The sequence below is a fragment of the Furipterus horrens genome, unplaced genomic scaffold (assembly GCF_987537825.1).
Source record: "Furipterus horrens unplaced genomic scaffold, mFurHor1.1.pri manual_scaffold_3, whole genome shotgun sequence".
NCBI classification, from domain to species: domain Eukaryota; kingdom Metazoa; phylum Chordata; class Mammalia; order Chiroptera; family Furipteridae; genus Furipterus; species Furipterus horrens.
The window spans coordinates 20,824,000-20,845,125 of NW_028327173.1; the positions used below are offsets into that span (position 1 = coordinate 20,824,000).

The 21,126-nt window shown below is 37.2% G+C and overlaps 1 protein-coding gene across 1 annotated transcript; it reads left to right on the top strand.

The window, feature by feature from the left end:
* The first annotated feature begins 287 nt into the window (after positions 1-287).
* ZBTB8A (zinc finger and BTB domain containing 8A) lies at positions 288-10,276 on the top strand. Its single transcript, XM_090271533.1, has 3 exons — positions 288-1,107; positions 5,636-5,805; positions 9,702-10,276. The coding sequence occupies exons 1-3, from the start codon at positions 288-290 to the stop codon at positions 10,029-10,031; spliced, it is 1,320 nt and encodes a 439-aa protein (XP_090127659.1). The 3' UTR covers positions 10,032-10,276.
* Positions 10,277-21,126: the final 10,850 nt, after the last annotated feature.

Sequence of the window (21,126 nt, forward strand, 5' to 3'; positions counted from 1 at the left end):
TCTGCAGACTCGTGAATAAAGGCCTCGCTTTACTGCTCAAGTCCTGTGTCCCAGTTTTTATTGTGAGCGTTTCTCACACAAATAATTATCTAAAAATCTAAAAACTAATAGTATGGTATTAAATAATATCCTGAAACATATTATTCTTTCTGTCTTGGAGACTATATTCTCTAAGAAAATGGTTTTCATGGGAAAAAAGAGAGGTTTCTGATTGTAATTTTAGTTGATTCGTCTTAGAAAAACAATGTTATTTTTTGTTTGGTAATCACATGTGTCTTCTCTTTAGAATGGAGATCTCCTCTCATCAGTCTCAGCTCTTGCAACAACTAAATGAGCAGCGCCGGCAAGATGTGTTTTGCGATTGCAGTATCCTAGTTGAAGGGAAGGTCTTCAAAGCACATCGAAATGTATTATTTGCTAGTAGCGGCTACTTTAAAATGCTTCTTTCTCAGAATTCAAAGGAGACAAGTCAGCCGACCACAGCTACGTTTCAGGCTTTCTCCCCTGACACTTTTACAGTTATCTTGGACTTCGTCTATTCCGGCAAACTCTCGCTTACTGGTCAGAATGTCATAGAAGTGATGTCAGCTGCTAGCTTCCTTCAGATGACTGATGTCATTAGTGTATGTAAGACCTTTATTAAATCTTCATTAGATATTAGTGAGAAAGAAAAAGATCGCTATTTCAATCTCTCCGATAAAGATGCCAATTCTAATGGTATAGAACGTTCCTCTTTTTATAGCAGTGCCTGGCAAGAAGAAAGTAGTTCTCCACATTCTCACCTAAGCCCAGATCAAGGAACAGGTGTAGTAAGTGGAAAATCTTGGAATAAGTATAATTACCATCAGGTTTCCCAAAGGAATATTCAGCAACCCTTGGCCAAGCATGAACAAAGGAAAGATTCCATTAAAAAGTCCAAACATTTGAGGTTGTCACAGCCTTCTGAAATTGCTCATTGTAAGTCAAGCAAGCGAGAAGCACGAACATCTGATTCTTCCAGCCACATTTCCCAGTCTGAAGAACAAGCACAAATTGATGCTGAAATGGACTCTCCTGTTGACTTTCAGTACGGTCAAGGCTCTGATGTCCCATCAAGAAGTTTTCCAGGTACCCAAAAAGAGAATCTGTCCCCTCACTCAGGTTCCAATACTCCTATATAAATCAAGCCTGTCCCAACATGCCCTTACTTTTAGGTGTTTTGGGCAGTTGAACCAGGTGATTTTTTTTTTTTTTTTAAGATTTATTTTTAAATTTATTTTAGAGAGAGGGGAAGGGAGGGAGAAAAAGAGGGAGACAAACATCCATGTATGAGAGAAACATCGATTGGTTCTGAGCGTCAAAATACATGATTTTCTGATTTTCCAAACCTGTTATCTGTGGATGATTAGATTACTGTTAAATGTTTAAAGGTCTTTTCTGAATGGTTCGGTTCCTAAGACCAATCAAGCCACACCAGTCAGGGCAAAATTTAAAATTTTTAATTAAAGTAATATTGGGGAAATTTAATGATAGGTCAAAACAGTAGAGTTCTGAGTGTCAAAATCTATGATTTTCCAAACCTGTATCTGTGGGTGATTATGTTACTGTTAAATGTTTAAAGCTCTTTTTTTTTCCTTTTCTTAAAATTATACTTTATTAATTATGCCATTACAGTTGTCCTGATTTTTCTACCTTGGCACCCCCTCCACCCAACACCCCCACTCCCTCCAGCAATCCCCCCACCATTGTTCATGCCCATGGGTCATGGTATAAGTTCTTTGGCTACTCCATTTCCTATATGGTAATTTACATCCCCATGGCTGTTCTGTAACTACCTAGTTGCACTTCTTAATTCCTTCACCTCTTCACCCATTCTCCCACACCCTCTTTCTGTCTGAGAACCATCAGACACTCTCTGTATCCATGATTCTCTCTGAGTTCTTCTTGTTTGCTTAGTTTGCTTTTTAGATTCAATTGTTGATAGATTTGTGTTGTGTGCCATTTTACTGTTCATTGTTTTGATCTTCTTCTTTTTCTTAAATAAGTCCCTGTAACATTTCATATAATATTGGTTTGGTGATGATGAACTCCTCTAGTTTTTTCTTGTCTGGGAAACTCTTTACATGACCTTAAATTCTAAATGATACCTTTGCTGGGTAGAGCGATCTTGGCTGTAGGTTCTTGCTTTTCATCACTTTGAGCATTTCTTGCCAATTCCTTCTAGCCTGCAAACTTTCTTTTGAGAAATCAGCTGACAGTCTTATGGGAATTCACCTATAGGTAACTAACTTCTTTTCTCTTGCTGTGCTTATGATTCTTTATCTTTAACCTTTGGCATTTTAATTATGATGATTCTTGAAGTGGGCCTCTTTGCATCCATCTTGTTTGGGACTCTGTGCTTCCTAGACTTGCATGTCTGTTTCCTTCATCAAATTACAGAAGTTTTCTTCATTGTTTTTTCAAATAGGTTTCCAATTTCTTCCTCTTTCTCTTCTTCTGGCACCCCTGTGATGCAAATGTTGTACCTCTTGAAATTGCTTATACTACCCTCATTTTTTTGAATTCTTTTTTCTTCTTGTTGTCTGATGGGTTGTTTTTTGCTTTCTTGTGTTCCATATCATTGATTTGAATCTCGGCTTCATCCACTCTACTGTTGTTTCCCCGTAAATTGTTCTGTATTTCAATTAGTGTTTGCTTTGTTTCTGACTGGATCTTTTTTATGCTGCTGAAGTCCTCACTAAGTTCCTTGAGCATCCTTATAACCAGTGTTTTGAACTCTGCATCTGATAGATTGCTTACCTGCATTTTGTTTAGCTCTTTTTCTGGAGTTTTGATCTGTTCTTTCATTTGGGCCACGTTTCTTTATCTCCTCATTTTGGCAGCCTCCCTGAGCTTATTTCTATGTATTAGGTAGAGCTACTTTGACTCCATGTCTTGGTAGTGTGGCTTAATGTAGTAGGTATCCTGTAGGGTCTAGTGACACAGCCTCCCCTATCTCTGAAGGTGGATACTTGAGGTGTACCCTTCATGTGGGCTGAGTACACCCTCCTCTTGTAGTTGAGCCTTGGTTGCTGTTGGCAGGTCAATGGGAGGGATTTAGCCAGGCCAGTCAGCTGCAAGGATGGCTGTGACCACTTACCACCAACCTCTGCCCTCTGTGGAGGATCAGCTGTGCAGGGGCAGGGTGGTGGTGCTCCAACATGGTCTGTAGCTGTCAACTGGGTATGCTGGCCCTGGGATTTCCCAGGTGGTGCAGGCCAAGTTCAGCCCCCACCTGTGTTTTGCCCAGGGCCACCATTTCCAAGCCATAAAGCAATTTGAGATGGCTGTTACTTGTGCTTGGCTTGAATATTCCCAGGCCAAGCCAAGCTGTGAGTCTAGACTGGCTGCTGCTAGTGCTGGGCCTGGGGCTCACTGAGTCCAGCTGTTGCTTGTTTGATAGGATTTTGGAAGTTGTGAAGCATGGGCCAAGACCAACCATTCCTATGAAAAAGCAGCTTGGGTGGTCCCTTTCAAGCTGTTACCTCGGTGCTAGAGCTCAGAGGGAATGAGTCTGAGTAGGTGAGTCCATGTGTGGGGTTAAGAGGAATTGCTTGGGGCTCCAGCAGTTTCTTCTACCAACTCAAACCCCCCTGGTTTTTTGCAGCCAGAAGTTCTGGGGTCTTATCTTCCTGGTACTGGAACCCTGAGCTGGGGGGCCTGGTGTGGGGCTTGGACTCTTCACTCTTGAGATGTCTCTCCCGAATTTTTATCTACCCGATGTGGATGTGGGACCAGCACATTCCACATCTGCGCCCTCCTACCAGTCTGGATGGATGTAGTTTAATTCTGTGGTCATTAGAGATTCATTCAACTCGATTTCTGATGGTTCTGAGTGATGGTTGTTCTATATTTTAGTTGTAATTTTGATGTGGTTGTGTGAAGAAGTGAGCTATGTCTGCCTGTGCCGCCATCTTTAGAGCTCTTTTCTAAATGATTCCATTCCTAAGACAAATGTTTTCAATTTAAATAGTTTATTTTTTTTCTGAGTATTCTCTTGGGAAGAGTATTTCTACACAAAAAAGTTAAATAGAGCAAACATACATATTTGCAAAGGTTCACAGACCCAATATCTAAAAGAAATCAGACTAAATCTGAATTTATTATGATATAAATATATAATTTTTTGAAAACTTAACATACAACAACCCATAGTATTGATACTGTAATTCATGTGCAACAACTTGGGACATCTCATTTTTATGATAGTAGTAAAATGCAGAAAAATTATGTAGGTTGATAGTTTCAAAGTAAGCCTCCCTTCATCTCTTAAGACTGAAGTAGAGAATAGGGATTAGAAGTGCATATCATCCAGTAACCGCACACACACCCCAATTATTCAGTTAGCACATTAGCTTACACTTGAATTTCAAGGGAGATTAGGATAAAATAAAACTCCTGCAAAGTATAAGATTTGGATTATATACTTAAATTTTTTAATTTTAGAAACATTTCAAACATGAAGAGGATAGTATCATTAACCTCCATGCACCCAATTACCCAGTCCCAACAACTTTCAACTCATGGTCAATCTTATTTCATTTGTATCTGTACCCCTAACACCTCCCCCTCTATTATTTTTAAGCAAATCTCAGAAATCATATGTTTTAATCTGTAAGTATCTCAGAATGTGTCCCTAAAATATAGAAAAAAGACACTCTAATACCATTATTGTACCTAAACAAAGTTAACAAGTCCTTAATATCACTAACTAGCAAGTCAGTATTCACCTTTCTCTTGTTGTCATATACAATTTCAAAAAAAAAATTTGGTTGTAGATAACATTTTTAAGCAACAGCAACCTGATTGATATTTACTTATCACATTTTTTACAGGATACTAACATAAAAATATATGAAATCTTATCATGTCATAGAGCTTACAGAATATCCTGCTGAGCTCTACCCAATGACCAAGGCAAATGAATAACATAGCAAAAATGGGAAATCTTTGTTTTAGTTTAAAACAACAATAAAGTCATTCTTTCTTATTTGGGCTCTGCCCTTTTATAAATCTGGGTTATTTAAAGCTAACTTCAGTAATGAACAGCTGAATTACTAGCTGTTAAGTTGATAAGGTTTGCTTTCAATCACAACTAACATGTTGAATACATGAGTTAAAATAAAAAAATAAAGATCTCTTATGTCAACTATACTTTAATTAAAAAGAGCTTTACATTCCAGAAAAAAAATAAATTATAGATCCTTGAAATTTTTTCACCTTTAAAAGTACTATAAGTGTATGAAGAATAAAGGCAAGGGGAATAAAAACATGTAAATAAAACAAGTACTTAAAAGCTTCAATATTAAATAATTTTATTTTTGGATTATATCTACAGTTTTAAAATCCAGTACTACCTTTTTACATTCCATATCTATCGACTCTATGACTTTTAATAAAAAGGTTAAGTGTGACAGTCTAAATTTACCCAGACTGTAAATATATAAAATATTAATACTTAAGTTATAGCTCTGTACTTAGGGTTACATTGACAATCAACTCTTTATAACATTTCTTCTTTTCAAGATTGGACTCACCAACTCCTTCTGGATTCTTTTTGTTATTAGAATTGTTATTGTGAACTTTCTGGTGACTCAGTCAAATTGTCTCCTAACAGATGATCTGCCCAGGATGAGATTCAAGTGCCCATACTGCACTCATGTGGTGAAACGGAAAGCAGACCTAAAGCGTCACCTTCGTTGTCACACAGGAGAACGGCCCTATCCGTGTCAAGCTTGTGGAAAAAGATTTAGCAGGCTAGACCATCTAAGTAGCCATTTTCGAACAGTATGTATTTGATTTTTCATCATTTTACTTCTTAGGAAATACATGCACTGATATGCTTTAGGATAATCTAATTTATGATGGAAATCTTTTTCACACAACTTTACCATATTAAAATTTTTTCCAACTTAATGTTTTTACTGTGCACATAATACATAATTATTATATATATGTATTTATTTACTCTTTGAGACTTTGAAGTTGGAGATATTCATTTGAGTATTTACTTTCATACATTTCAAATCTAATAGGTTTATATATACTGGTCTTTTTGGAACCAAAGACAATGTAAACTGTAAAAGTGTTTTAAATGTCTGGGTTAGAATCACCACTTCTGATACTCAGCATCTAATGGTGGCTCTTGGATCCTTATCTGGTAGGATCTCTAGTTTCTGCTGTTCGACCTCTCTGCACGACACCCAAAGTCTGTGGCACACCAAAAAAATCTATTTTTTGCCAATCTGACAAAAAAATCGGATTAATTTTGATTCATTCATACCAGAGAGCTATTGTTGTGTTGGTTGTTGTCATTATTTTTATTTGACAGTCTAAGGGGAAAGAGATCAGTGCCCCTCACTAGATAAGTCAGGTATTGCATGTTTAAAAAATTCTTACAGCACACTGGTTGAAAATCGCTGAACTAGATTATTGAAAATTAAAACAATCTTTTATTATTACAAAAGCAGTAAACATGTATTATAAAAAGTAAGAAAATAGAAGTTAAAATAAGAAAATAAAAATAGCATATTTTTACCACCCAGATATTACCATTCTTAATACTTAATCATGTGCATTTATGGTTCGTTTGCTTTCTAAAACAAGATGCGGCGCATGCTATTTTGTAACTTGCTTACTTTAGTGAACATTCTCTATCTTTACATCTCAATGAATTTTTGTCTAATGCCCAGTTCAATTTCAAGTTACCCCTTACTCAAATACCTTTCATAGCTTATTTGTCCAAACTAGAATCTAATCCAGAACCATGTATTCCATCTCATTGTTAGCTCCCTTAAATATGTTTTTAGGCTGTCATATTCCCCTCCCCCTTCTCTTTCATAACACTGACTTACAAAATGTATTGAACCAATTGCGTTACAAAATATTCTACCTCTGGATTTTTTTGCTTGGTTCCACATGATGTCATTTAGCTCATTCCTCTCCCCCCTGCATTTTCTGTAAAATAGAAGTTTTATCTAAAGCCTTAATGAATTCAAATTAAATTCTTCTGACTACAACACATCAAGAATGAAACTGTGTATTTCCTATTGTGTCACATTAGGAGACACAGAACATCTGGAGGACCCATCATTTGTGTTATTAAGATCGATCACTGGATTAGGGTGATGACAGTGTGATTCCACCATTGTAGTTAGGGGTGCTGCCTTGTGATTAGACAGGAATCTGTGTGGAGCTATTTTGGTATCATGGGACTGTCCATTTCCCCATCAACCATTCATTTAATGGTATTAACAGCAATGGATAATCCCTGTCCAAATTATTAATTTTACTTGGAGCTGTGGACTAATTTATTAATTTTATGCTTCCTTCTATATTATCAGCTGAAATTCTATAAAGTGAAGCTTTTCCTCATCACCTGAGGCTAAGTTACTTTGAAATAGGGTTTTTATAGAAGCAGGATAAATGTTTAATTCTTTCCCTTTAATTAACAATTTCCAAAGTAAAGAGTTGATTTAATAGTAATCTTAAACAATTTGAGTTTTTATCTGGCTTTTTTTAAAAAAAATTATTTATTTATTTATTTATTTGTTTATTTTTAGAGAGAGGGGAAAGGAGAAAGAGAGAGAGAGAAACATCACTGTGTGGTTGCCTCTCACTCGCACCCCCAACTAGGGACCTGACGTGCAACCTAGTCAAGTACCCTGACTGGGAATTGAACAGCGACACTTGGCTTGGCTTTTTTTTTTTAACAGCATATGCTGTCATGAATTTTTATTGTTAATTATGTTTGTATCCATAACAATTATTGCTCTTTTTGATACTCAAATTTTCAGTTTTGTCAAGTGGGGACATCTTGAAGATGACTCTTGTGTCCTTTTGTCACACTCATTAAAATTTCAGTGTCCTTATTCTTCAGCTCCAGAAGAGCCCTAGGCTCACCTTGTACTTTCCTTGCCAAAAAACTGGAATCAGCCATTTTCTCAAAGGAGCTTTGTTTTCTTTTAGTGGGGAATAAAATTGGAAACCAATATTTGGACACCCAGGGTGCTCATTGTCATTATGGTGTCATTCTTTTTAGACTGTTTCAGTGAACAGAGCTAGAAGATATATATTTTTAAAATCATGCATTCATGATATTTTCAATTTTAACATTATAGTATTTCACTTAATTTCTTTGATTTTGTAATTGTATTGGAATGGAGGGAAAGAACATGAATGTTTCAGAACTTTGTAACAAAAACAATGCCACATATGATAACTATAATATTACTATGTCAGGAGAAATAAGGGTACACTCAAGTTGTGTACTTCTAATATTTACTGATTAATAGGTCAGTGGTTAAGCAAAATGTAACAACTGTACTGAGTGATTGTCCCATATATTTTCTTATATATTTTACTGGCGTGCTTTAGTTTTTCTTTTTTTTTTTCTTTTGGTGGCTTTTCATACTCTTCTTAATTCAGCATTATACAATTAATTGCAACAATTTTTAGATTAGACCCTATAATCTACTGCTGTGGGAGCTATTGAACAAAGTTGTTTATAACTAACTATAATATATAATATATATAACTAACTATAATATATAATTATTTGTTCCTCACAACCCGAATTGTATCCTCATTAGGAATAAAGAAGTAGGCAGAGATAATAATTGGCTGATGTATAGCAGAACCACCATAGTGGTTGTTTATAACCAGTGTCCATTCTGATTAATTAGGCTCCTATTCATTAAATAGTTTGACTATCACCCTGGAAGCAGGTTTATAATGCTTTAAATGACTTGCTTCAAGATACATGACTATTAAAAAAAGAGAGAAAACAAAAAAAGATATATTGATTAAAATCTATAAATATTCATAATATACATTGATTCATCAAATACCGCTTAAGCAGGTACAAGTACTTTCATATAAGAATGTTAAACTTTTTATTTGAACCTTATATTTATTAAATTTTGATAGAACTATACTATTCTACACTGAGAACAATTCATTCTGATACAAACACAGCATATGAATTCCTCTTGAGATTTAATCTTTTTTGGAAATACTTGCTGTTAGGCATAGTACAATAAATATATCTATTACTGATTTGATTTAAAAAAAAAAAAAAAGGTACATGACTAGTAAACAACAAGGTTAGTAAATGACAAAACCAGGACTAGAACCAAAGCCTTAAAATTCCTAGTCCAGTCCTCTAACTACTAGATCGGCCTCTCATTAATAATAGTGGTAAGTAATCATCTATCCAAAAATGTTGTTTGATACAATTAAATTTCAGACAATATTTTTTCTTTCTCTAGCAAAATAACAAAAAATTAATACTCATTTGAAATGAGGTTTCCGCCCCTGAATAAAAATACATAAAGTCACTAGAATAGTGCATGGCATATATTAAGTGTTTGCAATTATTATTATTCTGAAAAGGTATCCTGTGTTACCTCAGATATCAAAATACTATTGGATTAAGGGATATGTGAAATTATTAAGTATGTAATATTAATCATAAAACATTATAGCCATTATTTAGAGAAAACTAGTGTATAATATTTCTGTGACATCAATTTATCACCAAAACCTGTATCTTTTTCTAATAACTAGACATTAAGTTAAATGCTTGTCTTTGAACATCTTAAGTTTATGAACTGCTACCTAGACTATCAAATTGTCCTGCTTCAAAAAAATCCTTTTTAATCACTATTTAAATCTTTACACAGATTCACCAGGCATGCAAACTAATCTGCAGAAAATGCAAACGCCATGTGACTGATCTAACAGGGCAAGTGGTACAGGAAGGAACCAGGCGCTACAGACTCTGTAATGAGTGCCTTGCTGAAGTTGGCATAGACAGCCTCCCCATTGATTTGGAAGCTGAACAGCATCTTACGTCCCCATCAGATGGAGAAAAGGATTCCAGATGGCACTTGAGTGAAGATGAGAACAGATCATATGTGGAGATTGTAGAGGATGGGTCTGCTGATCTGGTCATACAACAGGTTGATGATAGTGAAGAAGAAGAAAAAGAGATAAAGCCCAACATTAGGTAGCTGTAATGTAAACCAACAGAGCTGGCATGTCTGCAACTTGCATTGACCACCTGTATCTCTCTCCTTTCCACAGCCAGAGACTGGTTAACAAATTGTCAGACTGACTTAAAAGTAATCACCTGATATAACTTGCATGCTTTCTGAACAGGCCATTGTATCCATTCTGAACTTTGTTGCCCTAAAATATGTTGCTGCACTGGAAAGAAAGACCTAGCTTGAGTTGGCATGATAGATGGACAATTAATCCTCTTACTTTTATTACAGAGATACCTTTTTTCTTTTACTATTGAAAGATCTACTTAGCAAACCTTTTTCAAAGAAAATATTTTAAATAAATTTACCACAGCCAAACTTTATGTAAGGTAATTTCATATTGAATTTTCACAGGGAACCAGGTAAGAGCACATTTAAGAGTCAGGCACCCCACCTGACTGAACTAATAAGTCATTCTATTAACTTCAGGTCCCCAGCAACCTATCCTTTTCATAAAACAGGACACTAATACTGCCTAAAAGGTAAGGCAATTTGGGAAGATATGTCAATATAGTTTTCTTCCTCTCTAAAGGGAAAAACAAACAAACAAACCCAAACAATAAAACTGGAGGTTCTTACCAGTTCTTTAGAGCCATTTCTAGCGTTTATGTACTACTTCCTATACTATTTATAAAGATAAATATAATTGTCTCTGATTTACAGATGAGGAAATTAATGTCAGAAAGTGTAAGTGGTGGGACTGGTGACTGGACAGATTTTGATTTTAAACAGTCCTCTTTCAACCTTTTGTCCTTATATTGTCCCCTGAAATGGTGAAGAACTGAAGTTGCACTTAACTATCTGCAGTAATTATAAAAGAAGCCTATCAGAATTAGAAAATGTGAACAAGGAGGAAGTGAATCATCATCAACAGAGTATCTTGAACTAGTTATTCAAATAATGCTAAGTAATATCTCTACAATATCTATTGACATGTTTTATGTTATTTATATATAAACTTTATATATAAAACTATTTGAACAAGTTATTCTCTTAAACGCTTTAAGTGTTTTTATTTTGTTTGTTTGTTTTGTTTTTGCTTATCTTGTATATATAATTTTTCAGAGTAAACTTTTCTCCTTGGATACAAAGTTAAGTTTAAACTCTTACCATGTATGACTTATGAAACATTCCAAACTTAGTTAATTTGAAGTAGTATTATTTTAGTTCTAAAGATAAAATCTACACACTAGAAGAACTGACCTCCATAAAGGTTATCACAATAAAGCTTGACATAATTGAATTTAGATAGAGGCTCCATATAATATACCGTATTTTTAAATACAGCCTGACATACCTCAAGATGATACTTTTTATATTTTTATTTTCTCATTCTTTAATTAATGATCATCCTTGATACCAATTTGTGGATTAAAATGGTTGATTTTTAAAAAAACATTTTTATAAGTCGATGAATAACCACTTTGTTTTATGGTACTTAATTCTGAGACTTTTTCAAGATTCCTCTGGTGGTAATTTCAAGTTGCTTTTAGACTATATAGTGTGCATTGAGTTCATTGTTCTCCCAACACGACTATTCCTGAATCAGAAGTCTTAACAATTAAGTTGTATCCCAATGAGGGGACAGTTGTCATGTCACTCTCTAGTCTCACCAGATGATGGAAACATCTTTCATAATTTTAATCTGACTTCTTAGTTGGTGGAACCAATAGGAAAACTTACTGATTTGAGCTTTATTCATAGAAATGAAGCAGTGCTTGCATGTGTATACTCAAACACACTTTATGATCTAAATGTTCTTTTATGCTATTATCGTCTGCATGTAAACTTTACCACACAGCAGCATGGATGTCAGCAAAGTCCACCGAACACAGTGCCACCAGGACTTGTAAAGCCTTATCAGAAATACTGCTTTCTCTTCATTGTTTATAACAAGCAGTAAGCAATCCCCACAGAACAGCTGTCAAGTCCACCAAACTCGACAGCACATCTGTTCTGTCATCTTAGTATCAGAAAAGAACATTCATGACATGTTTGCAAGTTGTAAATAATACTCTAGTTATCATCTCATGTCTCTAAGTCCTTAGAGACCAGTTCTTTTCTAGTGTAGAACTATTAATGGTATCTGAGAAAACAGAATCCTTTGGCTTTTAAATGTGGCAAAATGTTACATAGGAGTATAATCTGTTAATATAAGCTTTATTTATGCCAAGGATTTTAAAAAATAATAATTGGAAAATAATGGGAATTGGTTAGCCCAGTTTGCTCTTGCAGGAATGCTGTTTATCAGCTTCTGAATATCCTTCTAATTCTATGGTCCTTAAGAGTGTCTTGTTCATGGGATGAAGTTTTACAAAAAGAAAAGCATCACTGCAGTCGTGCCTAGTATGGGAAGGAAGCAAAATAGACTAGATGAGCGGTTTAAAAGATTTTTTTTACCCAAGAAAACCATTTCTTCCAATTAATTATTTCATAGAGAAGCCCAGCATTTAAGGAAGAAACTAAAATCAGAGTTGCTCTGGTTAAAGCTCCCTATGAGCCTCTCCGCAGGCACCCTGGCAGAGCTCAGGAGTAGAGCACTGAAAACCTTGGAACTAGGTAACTTTTTCATTTCTCTTTGAGCATTAGTCTCTTTATTACTCCTATTACTAACTGCACTTATAAGCCAGTGACCACAGGTTCTCTTACAGCAGCAAATCATCCATATGAAGTGTACCTTCTATGATTATATCTTAAGACTTTCAGAACACATTTTTCAATGTTGTATTGTTGAGTGATGAAATCAAAACAGATATTGCTTTTTTGTGTGGCCAAGTTACTGCTTAATGGATTATAAGTTTCTTTTTTCAATTATTTATGAGCTCAGAACTCAATTCATTAAAATTATTTTGCCAAGTCATGTTAAGATATATTGAAATTTCCACTCATATTGTTTATATGTATATTTTTGAGTCCTAAAGTTAATACTATGGAAAATAACTAAAAATAGTACAGCATAAGATGTGTTTAATTGGGAAGGGTGATAACAGACTGGAGGACCAAAATTTAGATTATAAATGGAAAGTTCTATGTTATTTTATATTAGAGTGAATCAGTATTACTATTTATATCACATTTTATATTTGCAAAGTATTTAATAATTTTTGTTATTCTTTACATATCTAGGAAATAGGACAGTCATCCCACATAAGTAAAGAAATTGAGGCACAGGACAGTAAAGCAACCTACCTAAGACAACCCAATTAAACAGGCAAAAATAGGAATTAGAATGATCCAAATTTTTGAATCCTAGAATATCAGTATAATTCACTGAAGTGTGTTGTATATTACTCAATTTTATATGACTTTATACAAATAACAGTCATTTGTTTTAAAGCTGATGTCATTGTATGTGGATAAATTCTATACAGAATAAATATTATGTAAAGTATGTGACTTTAGTTACAAGAGTTTTAATGATAAAATTCAGGTTATTAGAGAAATGGCACTGTTTAGCCAGCTTCTTTATATCTTGTGAAATATGATTAATATTTTGATACCGGAGTTTCTTAACTACGTATTCATACTAATGGAGCCATAATTATACAACTAAGAAAAGTGGAGTCCACAAAGGATCTATAAACTTCATTTTCTAACATGTAACGTCTTCTTCCTACAGAACTTGTATTAATGCTAACAAAAAGTCAAATGTGTTAATAATAAGCAATAAACCACACACAAAAGAAACCAAGGGACTCTTAACTTTTAAAGGCAAATTATTTTGAAATGTACTTATTAAATAGCGTGATAAACACTTTTCCTCATCCCTTTTTGTTTATTCACATCAGCAAAAGTCATTGGATATTTTGTCACCTTTAGAAAGGAAACCAGTGGCTAAGGTAATGCCAATCACCTCTCTACCTCTGGGGTTGACTAGATCATCTGAAAACATTATTACATTGAATACAGCTTGTAAAGTACATCTAAGAATTTATTACATTTTTCTTTGCTCTTTCAGATTTCTAGATACAGAAATCCATTACATAGTTTCTTTTTTTTTTTTTAATCCTCACCTGAGGACATTTTTTCATCGCTTTTAAAGAGAGAGGAAGGGAAGGAGAGAAAATGAGAAACATCGGTTGACTCTTATACAACCTTGGTATGTGCCCTGACTGCTACAGAGCAAAAGGGGGTTCTTTCACGTGGCGCCTTGGTGTAAAACCCAACAACTAGTGTTGAGGAAAACAGGTCTTTATTTACAACATTCCCACCTGGGGAGGGCAGTGTGACTTCAGCTCAGAGCCCTGTTCTCCCACAGGACTCAGCACTTCCCTTGCTCCCCAAACGGCTAGAAGCCAAAACCATGCCCAGAAGTTCTCCACCCCGTATCTGTCAGCTCTCTCCTTCAGGATCTGGGGTACGATGTCATCAGCCTCCATATAACAGTCCAAGAAAACATGTACCAGGTTACACTGGATCACGCATGGTTCTCTCTGCCCTTTCAAAGCCGCATGGATCTCTTCTCCCAGCAAACTGCATGGTTCACTCTTACCTCTCAAAGCCACATGGTTCTTCTTCCTTGTAAACCGCATGGAACTCCCTATTCTCTGCAAACTGCGTGGTTCTCCACTCTGTGGATCTCTTCTCCTCTCCCTAAAATGGTTGCCGCCTTATTTTTAAATCCCTGACAGTGGCTCGTGATGCATTGGGCAGGGTAACCAGTTCTGACCATTCACAGAACCTTGCACAGGCCCCAAACGCTCTTTCCTCACCATTTTATGGTCAAAACCCCTCCCATCTCCTTGGGGCCTTGGAAGAACCAAACCATTTGCATAACGAAGACACTAGCTACCAGCTATAGATATGCAAAGGGACCTTGAAAGCTGCCCCCTTCCCCCCATCCCCCAACTCAAAGGCTCTGGGGATTTGGGGGGACCCTGCTCTGTAATGACCAGGAATTAAACCCAGGACCTTTCAGTTTGTGGGACAGTGCTCCAACTGAGCCATATGAGCCAGGGCTATATAGTTTCTTGATTTTCCCCATTGAGATCTTTTAACTCCTAGTTGATATTATTTACAATTACTTAATTTCTTTATTAAAGAGTAATTTATTTTTATTCAGCCCATAAGAAAAGAATGGAAAAACATTTCTGTGTAAACCATAGTCCTCAACCTTGGCTGCACTTTAGAATCACTTGTGAAGTTTTAAACAAATATAGATGCTTAAGCAAATTAGAATGCCTGGCAGAGCATAAGTATTTAAAACAAATCTTCCCAGCATTTTTTCTAGGAAAAGAAGATCTCCTATTTAAGGGATCCCTCTTTCTTCCCCACACACATGCTAGAGATGGCCAGTCAGACCATTTGACCTTTCAATTAGTTCTCAATCCTATCATTAAGGAAAAAAATTTAAATACAAATAATGTGAACACTATACTAGTGAGTAGTCTTAAAATAGCCCATCTTTACTTTAGGGTGCATTTGCATTTTTAAAAATTTTTTATTATGGGTATTACATTCTGGAAATGCACATAGTACTTCAGACTAACAGAACTATATTAGTAGTATGTGACTGAAATACTATATCCTGAAATTTTGCAAGCTTTAATGGTTTTGCTTTTAAAAAATGAACCAGAACACTCCAAGCATTATAGAGCTTAATTGCTACACATTTAGAATTCCATCAGTGAATTGAATTAAATAATTTTTTAAAGATTTTATTTTTAGAGAGGGGAATGGAGGGAGAAAGGGAGAAAAACATCCATTGTTTGCTTTTTGCACACTCCCACATGGGAAACTGGACCCCAATCCAGGCATGTGCCCTGACTGGAAATGGAACTGGTAACCTTTCAGTTTGCAGGACCACACCCAACCCACTGAGCCACACTAGACAGGGCAAAATTAAATTATTTTTTATTTAAGTCAAACATCGCACTAGAGAAATAATACTCAATACCAAGATGTGTTATTTAAAGGAGATTTAGGACAGCTTTACTTCTTCAGGAACTGTCATTAAAAAATTGGGGTGGGGGGCTCCTACGGGCCCACGAGGAGGATCGGGAGTCCCCATTCCCCGTTCCCCTTGCTCCTACGGGTCCTTGAGTTGGTCCGGGAGCTGCCTCTCCCTTTCCCCTCCTCTTTTCTCTCAATAAACCCATTGCCTGATTCCCGCCCCCCCACCCCCCAAAAAACCAACTTAAAAAAAAAAAAAAATCTTTGAGTAGAGTTCCATTCTCATTCCCTTAAGGTTGTTTGCAATTCAAACACAAGTAAGTATATCCCTTCAGCAATATTGTACATACGGACACTCCTTTGCTTAGTCTCCCCCCACACCTCACACATCCTACCCAATAACGAAGTGGCACTTCCTAGTATAATTCAGAAAGGTTAAATGCTGAAATTAAAATACGGTGCCTTTTGTTGCGTGAGTCGATTTAAAACTTCCCCCTTAAGGAAAAGCCGCAAGGAACACAGCAGTGGAAAACGTTGCCTGTAAGCATTGGCCCCGCACTCTCCAGTATTTCCGGCATGTTTAAAAGTGAAAGCCCGGTTTTTCCCCTTACCCAGTTGAGATTTATTTGCGCTTAGGCCTCGGAGAGGCCCCCGACCTACCAGACACCCCTAACACTAGAGTCTGGGTGGCGGGGAGCGGCGGCTTAAATACAAATTTTCCATAGTGCATATTGGACGCCCGAAGGTAAAGAATCTACATTTGCCAGGAATCTACTAGACACCAGGACTCAAGTTGGCACTCGCGCTGTTCCCATTTAAAACACAAGGAAACTCCCCAAAGCCACCCACGACTCTGAGCGTCGCGGGGACTCGAGCCCACGAGGTGGGGTGTGTAAAATCGTCGCCATACTGCGGGAGAGCTGGTGTAGTTTATCCGTACTTTCCGTTACGATACTGTAGTCCGCGGGACAAAGCACTAAAACGCTCTGGGCACCCCCCAAATCGCCTGCGTGTCCCCCCACCCCCCTCACATAAGCTGCAAGGACCACACCCCTGGCTTCAGGGTTCGGAGAGCTGGGCCCCGACAGCCAATCAGCACCTTTGGCGTTCCAGGAATCTGTGGCCGAGCCAATAGGAGCCGACAAAAAGCACTAGGGTGGAACCTGGACCGGCCTTTTGGGAGAACGACTCCCACTCTGGGATCAGACCGTCGGCCAGATTCTGACTCACCGTTTTCAAGTTTATCGAGAGTGCCTGCCTTTTCTCGTTTCTTCCTTTCTCCTCTTCCCGTCTTTTCTTTTTGAGGGAACCATAACTCTTTAAGAAACACTGATCAACAAATTTTATCCTGACAGCCACATGAGGTTGGTACTTTTTTGGCGAATGAAGAAACAGGCTTAGAGTGATGAAAAGACTTGGCAATGAACAGAGAAGTTTCAAGGTGTATATTCAATATACATATACATCCATATATTTTAAGGTGAGGCACTTATGACTGTGGGAAATCACATGCAAGGCAGAAGAATGAAATGACATCCTGGAGGAACTTTACATTCCAGGTGGACAGACTTACTACAAACGGCTAATAAAAAATACATCCATTTATTTCTTCAACAAATGTATTAGTATCTTCATTTGCTCCCTCTTCCAACTACCCAGTTTCCTAGAGTGAATTCAGACAATTTGGGCAGGGAGAATATCGTATTTTTGTTTGTGCATAAAAACGAATATAGGTAACACAAATGGTCCTCAGCCCAACGTGCTATTAATAAAAAAAAAAATTTATTTTAGAGGAGGGAGGAAGGAGAGGGGGAGAGAAACATCAATGTTAGAGAAACATGAATTGGCTGCTTTCTGTATGCGCCCCAACTGGCCACGGTGCCTGCAACCTAAGCACATGCCCTAACCCAGAATCCAACTGGCAACTTCTCTTTTGCAGGACACCAGCAGGGGCTCTGCTGATAAATTTTTAAGGGCAATTTTGAGCTAATGCCTTGAAGAATGGAAAGGACATCTAATTTGTAGACACAATGTAAGGAAGAGAGTTGATCAATAACTAAGGGAAATTAGCAAATAGTTGAGTGCAGGAAATGGAAGTGTAAGAGAAGTTCAAGAAAACTCCAGTCTAGGATTATGGGAGGATAGGGTGCTATTAACAAAACAAGGTACTTGAAATCTGGATATGAAAACATGACACTAAAGATCTCTCCCTAAGGAGCACATTGTCAGAGACCTTGGAATCAGGAAGACCTGGATTAAGTGTCACTGAAAACAGACCACTGAAAGACGGAAGGTTCAAAGAAGGCACATAGAATAACCAGAAGCCAGTTCCTTTGCTTTTTGAAGTGCTTGCTACTTAAAAGAGGGGTTGGGACTACTACATACATTAAGAAACTTTATGCAGCAATGTATCCATAAATTTAAAATGCTAAGTATTTCACTGGAACAGAGAGAACCCAGTATAGCAGGGATCAAGCAAATGGGGTTAAGTCCAAATAGCTTCCAACAGGTGAATTTCCAGTTATATTGAAAAAAGACAAGTTCTGCTGGTAAGAATCTGGGTAACAGAATAGACAGTACATTGGTGGTTGCTCAGGGCCTGGAGGTATGGGATAGTTGACCGCTTAAGAATGGGTTTCTTTTTAGGAGGAAAATTGTTCTAAAATTGATTGTGGTGATGGTTGCATAATTGTGAATATACTAAAAACCACAGGATTGTACTTTAAATGGGGTAATTGGATGGTATGTGAATTATACCTCAACAAAGCTGTTATAAAAACAAAGAGAGAGAATCTAGGCCAAAAATCAAAGGTAGAAACTGGTTATGTGGTGTGATCTTTGCTGGTGCATGTGGGTAGACTGCTCTGGTACTGAGCTCAGGAGAGGCCATTGGGACAATGATAAAGGCAGAAATAAAGCTGCCCAATAATTTGTTCATTTTCTTCTCAATGTGATACAGCCCTTGAATATTTAATACTGTGAGTTACAAGGGAATCAGTTAGGGACCATGAATGGAAGGGCAATTGCTTTGGCTTAAGGGGACAGGCACAGATTTCGAAAAGATGCTCAACTTAGATATGTTAGAAAGAAAACTTGATTAATACAGGAAGGACTAGGAGTAGAGAAGCAGAAGATGGAGAAGTAGAGACTAGTGGTTTTGTTTGCCCTTCTTTTTAGTAAACTTTGGGTTTATATCATTTTTTAAAAAAAGATTGTATTTATTTTTAGAGAGAGGGGAAGGGAGGGAGAAAGAGAGGGAGAGAAACATCAATGTGTGGTTGCCTCTTGTGCACCCCCAACTGGGGAACTGGCCTGCCCTGACTGGGAATTCAGCCAGCGACACTTGGTTCACAGGCCGGCGCTCGACCCACTGAGCCACACCAGCCAGGGCCTGTTTGCCCTTCTTAATAAATGGAGGATCTAGCAGAATGGCACTGACGGGTTGTCTCTAGGATGGCCACACTTCCTAACCAAGCACCGTGGACTTTTATAAAATTAAGGAGAAAAGGAGGTTGTTAGCATTTCTGTTTGCTCCAATAATAATACTAGCCCTCACTTCCTGAGCATTTACTGGGTCAGGCACTGTCCTAACAGCTTTATGTGTATATACTTACTTAATCCTCTCAACAACCCTACAAATACTAACATCACTACATAAGATGAGGAAACTGAGGCATAGAGAGGTTAAGCAACATGCCAAGTGGGGAAGTGTTAAGTGGCAGAACGAGGACTAGAACCCCAGTAATCTGGCTCCAGTTTGTGCTATTAACCACTAAAACCCCCAAATAAAAATGTCAGCCCAATAGTGTTTAAATTCCATAGCTCCACCCTGGCTGGTGTGGCTCAGTGGGTTGAGCACCAGCCTGTGAACCAAAAGGTCATAGGTTCAATTACTGGTCAGAGCACATGCCTGGGTTGTAGGTCAGGTCCTGTCCCTAGTTGGGGGTGTATGAAAGGCAACTGGTCCATGTTTCTCTCCCTGCTTTCCCCTTTAAAAAATAAATAAAATCTTTAAAAAAGAAAAGCACAGCTCAAAGTATAAGTCAAAGATGACTCCCTTTTTCTTCATTTACAAAATAAGATTCTTAACTATACTAGGAGAGCTGAGGATACTTGTATGCCAACTATACGTTAATAGAATATCTTTTCAAAATGTATGTGATGGGCAAAAACAAAAAAAAGCCCACTTCACATACTGAGGGTAAAATACTCATTTTTCTTTCATGCAGTTTCTTCATTTTGGCATGTTTATTTATTTAATCCTCACCTGAAGGCACTTTTTATTGCTTGTAGAAAGGAAGGAAGGGAGGGAGGGAGGGAGGGAGGGAGGGAGGGAGAAAAACATTAACTGGTTGTCTTCCATATGCACACCGACTGGGGGTTTAACCCACAACCTAAGTATGTGTCTGAGCAGGAATCAAACCTGCAACCTTTCCATGTATGGGATGAGGCTCCAACTGAGCCACAGCAGGTAGTGCCATTTTGGCATATTTTAAAACTAAAAATCTAGTGTTTAAAATTGTGATAAATTACATATATATTGTAAATAAAAAGAAATCATTTGTATTGCATAATAACATCTGACTTGTTTTTACTGAACCCCGTTATATAGCACTAGCGGTAAGAGAAATGGCTGTGCTTTTTCTCCTAGTAGGGTTTGTACCCTCCTTGGCTTAATACATCCAAAGAGGTTTTTACTCTAGTTGTGGCTCTCCCACTGCCCTCATGGTACCCCCTTGTTTATTTTCACAATCAACTCCCCAAGTAGCCCATGATATGCAAAGAGATTCATGAAAAAAATTTTAAAAAGCACCACCTCAGTCTGGAAATTCATCCTAAGAAAAGGTAGATTAGACATTTTTTTGCTTGGAGGGCCACAATCCAAACTTGCAAAATGTGCCTAAGATTAAAGAAAGTTAAGAATCACTACTCCATTGATCCTGCTAGGTATTAATTTGAAGAGCTACAGGCTCTTCACCTGGCCTTCATTAGCCCTACTCTGTTAAATACCCAGGGAAAATAATGCAGTGCTCAGAAAGAACACTTAAAAAGCTCACAATCTCTTCCTCTTAGGTCAAGTCCAGCCTTTTGTAATATTTGGCATCACCAGCAGCAATCTTGTCTCATGTTGGGGTACATAAATAGCAACTTTGTAACTCTTGTAATTACA

Excerpts from the sequence above, each read along its gene's own strand:
- ZBTB8A (XM_090271533.1), top strand. The coding sequence starts at position 288 with ATGGAGATCTCCTCTCATCAGTCTCAGCTCTTGCAACAACTAAATGAG. Across the intron at positions 1,108-5,635 it reads CCCATCAAGAAGTTTTCCAG|ATGATCTGCCCAGGATGAGA; the intron begins GTACCCAAAAAG and ends GTCTCCTAACAG. Across the intron at positions 5,806-9,701 it reads TAAGTAGCCATTTTCGAACA|ATTCACCAGGCATGCAAACT; the intron begins GTATGTATTTGA and ends ATCTTTACACAG.